The sequence below is a fragment of the Alexandromys fortis genome, unplaced genomic scaffold (assembly GCF_014885135.2).
Source record: "Alexandromys fortis isolate MF-2015 unplaced genomic scaffold, M_Fortis_MF-2015_v1.1 scaffold_233, whole genome shotgun sequence".
Classification (NCBI taxonomy): domain Eukaryota; kingdom Metazoa; phylum Chordata; class Mammalia; order Rodentia; family Cricetidae; genus Alexandromys; species Alexandromys fortis.
Genome location: NW_026068146.1, coordinates 989,685 through 997,646, shown reverse-complemented (window position 1 = coordinate 997,646; position 7,962 = coordinate 989,685). Strand labels below are relative to the sequence as shown.

Genomic DNA, 7,962 nt, shown 5'->3' with positions numbered 1-7,962 from the left:
CTAGCTATACTGAAACTCACTCTGTAGCTCAGGCTGGCCTCGAATTCACAGAGATCCCCCTAGTTCTGCTCCCCAAATGCTGAGATTAAAGGTGTGTACTACCACAACCTGATTCAAGCAAGTAAATCTTTAAAAAAAAAAGTTCTCTTAGAGTTTGATGGCATTATTTTAATTTAAAATAATTCTGTAAATTATGATTAAGAACATACTTTTTAGGGCTGGAGAGATGGCTCAGCAGTTAAGAACACTGGCTGCTCTTCCAGAGCTTCTAAGTTCAATTCCCAGCAACCACATGGTGGCTCACAACCATCTGGCATAAAGGCGTACATGAAGATAGAGCACTCATATACATAAAAAATAAATACACCTTTTTAAAAACCCACAAAGCTGGGCAGTGGTGAATCATGCCTTTAATCCTAGCACTCGGGAGGCAGAGGCAGGAAGATCTCTGTGAGTTCGAGGCAAGCCTAGTCTACAAGAGCTAGTTCCAGGATAGGCTCCAAAGCTACAGAAAAACTCTGTTTCAAAACAAACAAACAAATGAATAAATAACAAATAAAACACAAGCTTTTTATTCTAGGTGGAAAGGAAACATTTAGTTTTACAAATCTGTGTCCTTTCAGAAACACAGACAGACATAATACCCATTATTTCCCAACCCTTAGTCCAGAGGCCACTGAGCAATACTTAAGAAAAAGTATGAGGATAAGAACAGGGCTCCGATTAGTATGGTCTTCTATACTGAACTAGGGTTCAGATCTCTATATGAGCGAGCACAGCAATGCTCAAGTGCACTGGAGAGACAGATATCAGATCTCCTCCACATGGACTGGGGGAAATAGGAAATAACACAGGCCTGCTGATAATAAAGGTTTTATTTTTTTTCCATGATACAGGGTCAAGGAAATGATACCTCCAAGGCCACCTCTCACCCGCCGGACAGGGGGAGCTCAGAAGGTAGGTGTTAATGCTGGGGGGCAAAGCTGTGGGCATTTGAAGGTGGTGTTGGCAGTGGCTTCCAGAGGAGACGAGCCTCTGTGGGCTTCCCAGGCTTTCATCCAGTTCCATCTGTGATCAGTGAATCACGTACAGTGTGATTCTGGCCCAGCGGAAAGGACAGTTTTTACAGCTAATGTGGTGTAGGACTTCTCGTCTGTGATCTGGGCATCTCTGAGGCCTGCTCACTGCATTCGTTGTCTTCCAGGCAGTGAGTGACTACCACACACAGATCAAGAGCATTTCCAGGGCCATCCTGGATGAATACCACCGAATGTTTGGAAAGCAAGTGATCAAAGTGGGAAGTGATGTAGACAGCGAAACCTTGGAGGAGCAGAAGTGCCAGCTCAATTATGAGCTCAACTGCTCTGGAAAGTACTTTGCTTTCAAAGAACAGCTCAAGGTGAAACACACATTTCTTTAGTTATGTGACCAGCCTGGGAGCCCCTTCTGCAGTACCTGTTCAGTAGTTTCTGCTCTGGCTCTGCTCAGATGAGTCCTCTGGGGGAAAATGTCAGTATTTATACCAAATGAGAGCTCGTAAGCCCTCATCTTCACTAGAGGCTGGCCTTGAGACCAGACCCCACCCTCTGCCCGCTAGAAGAAATTATGTTCTTGACACTAATTAATTGTACATATCTTTCATTTACGTCTCCTTGACGGCAGAATTAAGAATTTAGAGCTGCTGCTGCACACCTGTAATCCTAGTTCTCAGGAGGTGAATCAAAACAAACAAAAAACTAAAAGTTTTTTTTTAAAAAAAAAAACTAAAAGTCCTTCAAAATAGCTTATTAAGTAATAATGGCTATTATTCATTCTAGAGCATTTTTTAGTTTGGGAGATGGGTTATTTTTGATCAACAAGAGATAATAAATATCACATGGGGTTATTATTAGTATTAATATGATGAAGGTGTTCAATATATAACCTGACTTAAGGGGAAAAAACAGTAACTGCCAGACTGTACCATAATGCTGTGCTTGTATATTATTATCCCCACCATCTGAGATCTGAGATCTCAGTAGGTGCTCAGAACTTTGGATAAGGAGCTGAAGCAATGGCTCAGCAATTAAGAACACTGACTTCTCTTCTAGAGGACTCACATTTGGTTCCCAGCACCCACATGGACGCTCACAGCCGTCTGTAACTCTAGTCTCAGGGAATCTGATGCCATCTTCTGACCTCTGTGGGCGTCATCAGAATGTTATCAGAAGGGAATGTGTGTGTCTTGCAGCATGCGGTGGTAAAGATTGTGAGAGAGAAATACCTGAAGACAACAGCATTTGAAAGCCAGGAGGAACTGCAGACATTTATCAGTGAGCTTTATGTGTTCTTGGTAGATCAAATGCATGTGGCCTTAAACCAGGTAGGTGTTTACAGCTCGGATGCCGCTCCCCTTGGAGAAGAGCAGGGCTTCTTTTGAAACACTGCTCTCTTCTTGGTTTATTTCCTTCCGTTAGTGTGCAGATGCTGATGAGTTCGTCTGTTCTGCACAAGGTCCTGGCCATGCCTGCTCTTCAGTTCCCCGGAAAAACTGGTTCTCTAGATTTCAAAACTGTTACATGGGGCTGGAGAGATGGCTCAGCAGTTAGGAATATCAGTGTTCTTCCAGAGGACACAAATTAATTCCTGGCACCCATATGGTGGGTCACAACTCTAAGTCTAATGCCCAGGCTTCTGAACCCTCAGCTAGCCTCGGACACAGACACGCAGGCACCAAAATAAGCATGTACCTGAATAAAATAAAAAGTTTTTTTTAATGTGGAAGAATTTTTAAATAAAAGCTATGGAAATTATGAAACAAAAAATTATTTTATTAATGTGCACAAGTCTCAATTTTCTTCAGGATGATAAAAATAAGGGAAAACTGAGTCTGGGTATCTTTAAAAGCTGTGTTACTGTGAAGATGACGGTAGCAATTAAAATGCACATTTAAATTTTTAATACATTTTATTCATTTTGTATGTGTTGCCATGTTGTGCACATGTGGAGATTCCTCCTGCCGTTGTGTGGGTCTCAGGGACCGAACTCGGGTCATTAGAATTAGCAGCAGCCTCCTTTACCCACTGAGCCTCTTGAAGCTCACGACATCCATTTTAGTGGCTGATGATCCTTTCTTCCTACTTGTCTGCTGGTGCTGGATTTGGACAGTTGGCTTCTTGCCGGCTTTTATGCCTTCCTGCATGTAGTTAGTTGTTACTTGATGTGAACAGTGACAGAATCAAATCTTATCATGGCCAGGGAGTCTCTGGCCAACCATCCCACTTTACAGTCTCTGTCTGCTTTTCTCTTTCTTCACTGGTTTTATTTCCTGCCACCCAGCCTTTCCCTTCACATGCTTCAGTCTTCCTGGGATAGGTAGGCAGGAGAGTACAGTCGTATAGGACTGAAAGGACAGTCCTGCACAGACACAGATACAGACACAGACACAGGTGATAGACAGGACTGAAAGGACAGTCCTGCACAGACACAGATACAGACACAGACACAGACACAGACACAGGTGCTATAGGACTGAAAGGACAGTCCTGCACAGACACAGACAATGTTTCACGTAATCTAGGTTAACCCTGAACTTGCTATGTAGCCAAGGATGGCCTTGAACTGATCTTTCTGCCCCCTCTCAAGTGCCCACTGTGCTTAGCCTAGCCTTTCTATTACTTCTCTGAAATAGCTCCTTACTGAAGTGATGATGGGACTTGGCCTAATAGCTGTGAGCATGAAATGCCAGTTACGCAGTAGGTGAGACAGGAGGATTGAAAGTTAAAGATTTGCAGGTCTACAGAGTGCATTCAAGACAAGTATACTCCTCTGTTCCTACGTGATTGCACATGCATGTGCACACACACACTACAGTCTCATTTAATGTGATGGTTGGATCTCACATCCAGTTCATTCTCATAATTGTTCACGTATAATTGTTTCATTCTCTTTGTTTACCATCTCAATGACAAGTCCATGCCAGACGACATGCAAGGCACTGCCTCAACGATTCATACCAGCAGTGAACAGCTTCGACTCTTCGCATTTGAGGCAGAAGTCAATGAGAATTTTGAAATGGCAGCAGTATATTATGAAGAGGTAGCTAAATATCTCAGTGATGATTATTGTTATTATTTGTGAATCTATGTAAAACGGTAGTTTGCTATTAACATCAAACTTGTCCAGTGAAAGGATAGACACAGATCAGTAAACAGAGAGGGAGACCAAAAATATGACCATATGAATAAGATCATTTGGTATTTTGGTTTGGTTTGGTCTCATTTATTCAAGGCTGACCTTAATTGAACTCACTATATATAGCCAAGGACAACTTGAACTTCTCTTCTTCCTGCCTCTACCTCCCCAGTATTAGGATCACAGCAGTACCTACAGCACTCACGGTTCATGTGGTACTGAGATCCAACACAAGCCATGAGCATCCTAGGCAAGTACTGTACCAGATGAGCTGTATCCACAGTCCAGGCTTCGGCGCTTTGAGACAAGGTCTCTCTGTATATCTCAGGCTGACCTATGAGATCTTCCTGTTTCAACCTCCTATGTCTCTGTCTGTCATCCTGAGATTACAGACAGGCTATCATACTTATCTGGCTTCTAGTTGAGTGCTAGGATCTGAAATCCAGTCCTCATATTGCGTGATGAGCACCATCTCCCCAGCAGCCAGGTCATTTGATTTTTGATGAAACTGTACAATAAATTCAATGTAGAAATGAGTTGTTTCAACAAATGAGAACAGTTGGCAATCCACATGCAAAACGAATGAACCTTGATCTGACTTTAAACATTTTACAAAAATCAATGATAGCTGGGCGGTGGTGGCGCACACCTTTAATCCCAGCACTCGGGAGGCAGAGGCAGGCGGATCTCTGTGAGTTCGAGACCAGCCTGGTCTACAAGAGCTAGTTCCAGGACAGGCTTCAAAGCCACAGAGAAACCCTGTCTCGAAAAAACAAAAAACAACAAAAAAAAAATCAATGATAAATGGATAAATAATCTAAATGTAAAACATGGATCGTTCAAAAGAAACATAGAAGTAAATCTCCTTGACCAGGTCTTATAGGGTCCTTGGCAGAAGACCCAAGGACAGAAAGTCAGCACCAGAAGGCAGAGCAGGAGGACTGCTATCCATTGGAAATCAGCTCGGGCTATATCACAAGTTCCAAGCTAGCCAGGGCTACAAAAGTACAGATTAGGAGAAATAGAACATATATTTTCCAAACAACTTTTATCCATAATTTAAGACTCCAAATGCAAGCCGAGCGATGGTGGCACATGCCTTTATTACTCCTAACACTCGTGAGGCAGAGGCAGGAGGATCTCTGTGAGTTCAAGGCCAGCCTGGTCTACAAGAGAGCTAGTTCCAGCACAGGCTCCAAAGCCACAGAGAAACCCTATCTCGAAAAACAAAAACAAAAAAAAAGACTCCAAATGCAGCCAGGCATTGTGGCGCTTCTTTAATCCCAGGACTTGGGAGGCAGAGGCAGGTGGATCTCTGTGAGTTCAAGGTCTGCTTCATCTACATAGTGAGTTCCAGAACAGTAAGAGCTATATAGTAAGACCCTGTCTCTAAAAAACAAACAAAGACTCAAAATGCACCATTTTTATAAAAGTAGTTAGTGTCTGTTTTAATTATTTTGGGTATACTTAAGAGTGGAATTGCTGACTACACAGTGATTCTGTGTTTAACTTTTGAAGGTTTCCATTGGATTTGACAGGGCTGGCCTTCATCTGTAGGTTGCTCTTAGCAGCATTGGCATCTTAACCTCAACTCTCCCCGTGCTGACCTGAACTCAGGGCGTCCTTCCATTTATTCAAGTTTTCTTTCATTTCTTTGAACCATGTTTATAGTTTTCGTTTACACGAGGTATCCTTTTTCTTGCATTCATAGATAATTGTATATATTTTTCATCTCAAGATCATGGCAGTATTATTAGCTAGTCACGTAAGTCCTTAGTTCCTGAGGCACTGATTGAGTTCAGGAATAAATCTCTCGAGGATTCCATCTTTAGGTCATGTCAAAGCTAGAACAGCACTTCTAGCTGGTCCTCTGGGTCCTGTGTAAGCAAAAGAAAAGTGATGGTTTTGACTTTCATAATGCATGGTATTTATGGGGCATTTACTTTTTAGTATACACAAAAAGTGGGGCATAGCGTCGCAATAACCCTGTTTCTCCTGATACTTTGTGTGCCTAGAGGTTGGTCCGTGAGCCCCAGAACCTGGATCACTGGCTGGATTATGGTGCCTTTTGCCTTCTCACTGAAGACATCACGAAAGCACAGGAGTGTTTCCGGAAAGCCCTTTCCCTGAACGAGAGTCATATTCACAGGTAGAAGGGAAATGGAGAACAATGAGTAGGAGCAGATAAACTACAACATGACCTAGGACCAGACTGCTAACTGTGCTAGCGGGTCTCTTCCCAGCTTGTTGCTGTGTGGTGTCCTGGCTGTCTTGTTGGAGAACTATGAGCAAGCAGAAATCTTCTTTGAGGATGCTACGTGCTTGGAGCCCAGCAGTGTTATCGCCTGGACTTTACTCGGTAGGCGCATATGGGCTTTCCTCCATCACCAGATTCTTTCTCCTTTTTAGTGATGAAGATGTAGGATGTTTTTTAGGGGAGGGGAATAAGGAGATTGGGACAAGGTTTCTTTGTGTAGCCCTGGATATACCAGGCTGGCCACAGACTCTGAGCGTTCCATCTGCCTTCCAATTGCTGGGATTAAAGGCGCGCACAGCCAGATGTGGTTTTAAACTCTAGGAAAACAGCAAAGAGAAATGAAAGGTGCCCACTCTCACCCACACTGGTGGGAGCTGAGCCCTCTATCTCAGCTTCTTTATTTCCTCAGGGTTGTTCTATGAAATTCAGAATAATGACATTCGAATGGAAATGGCATTTCACGAGGCCTTCAAACAGCTTCAGGCACGAACCCTCCAAACAAAGCTGAAGAGCACCGGCACTGACGGCACTGACGAGGGAGTGAAGACGGAGCACAGTTTTGGCCCTTGGGGAGCCATACACGATTCTGCCACAGCCATGAAGTCAGAAGGCCTGACAGGTGGGAGTGGGATGTGGAGACGGGAAGTGTCCGTGGGAAACTTACTGCCTAGGAGTAGGACCTGCCACAAAGTAGGCGAAGGCAGTGTTTGTTCAAAAATACTGAAAGTGTCCGTCATTTCAGCAGTATTGGGAGACACCATGCTTATTAATAACTCATCGTCAGGGAACTGGCCAGAAGCATCTGCTGATGCTGATTTTCATACCATAGAGAATTTACTCCCTTCATCAATAACCCTTAAAAATAGGTATTGAAGCCAGATGGTGGTGGTGCGCGCCTTTAATCCCAGCACTGGGGAGGCAGAGGCAGGCGGATCTCTGTGAGTTCGAGGCCAGCCTGGTCTACAGAGCTAGTTCCAGGACAGGCTCCAAAGCCACAGAGAAACCCTGTCTCGAAAAACCAAAAACAAACAAACAAACAAAAACCAAAATGAAAAAAAAGGGGGGGCTGGAGAGATGACTCAGAGGTTAAGAGCACTGGCTGCTCTTCCAAAGGTTCTGAGTTCAATTCCCAGCACCCACATGATGGCTTATAACTATCTATAATAAGATCTGGTGCCCTCTTCTGACATGTAGGAATATATACAGGCAGAACATAATAAAAATAAATAAATAAATGTTTAAAAAAATACTGGATAGTGATATTAAAAAAAAAAACACCAGGCGGTGGTGGCGCACGCCTTTAATCCCAGCACTGGGGAGGCAGAGGCAGGCGGATCTCTGTGAGTTCGAGGCCAGCCTGGTCTACAAGAGCTAGTTCCAGGACAGGCTCCAAAACCACAGAGAAACCCTGTCTTGAAAAACATAAAAAAAAAGAAAAAGGGAAAGAAAAAAAGGGTAGTGTTCTGAATACATTAAAATGTTTTTCTTTTTGTCTTTTTCTCCCTACCATGTAATTCTTAAATCTATCTATT

General features: G+C 43.3%; 1 protein-coding gene across 6 annotated transcripts in view; it reads left to right on the top strand.

The window, feature by feature from the left end:
• Window positions 1–7,962, top strand: part of Cfap70 (cilia and flagella associated protein 70) — a 60,535-nt gene that overhangs the window by 35,493 nt on the left and 17,080 nt on the right. For all 6 annotated transcript variants that reach the window (XM_050127024.1, XM_050127028.1, XM_050127027.1 and 3 more), the window contains 7 exons: window positions 897–957; window positions 1,205–1,399; window positions 2,231–2,362; window positions 3,952–4,077; window positions 6,189–6,322; window positions 6,417–6,532; window positions 6,840–7,049. In XM_050127024.1, the coding sequence (XP_049982981.1) occupies window positions 897–957; window positions 1,205–1,399; window positions 2,231–2,362; window positions 3,952–4,077; window positions 6,189–6,322; window positions 6,417–6,532; window positions 6,840–7,049 (974 nt within the window). The remainder of the gene's footprint in view (window positions 1–896; window positions 958–1,204; window positions 1,400–2,230; window positions 2,363–3,951; window positions 4,078–6,188; window positions 6,323–6,416; window positions 6,533–6,839; window positions 7,050–7,962) is intronic.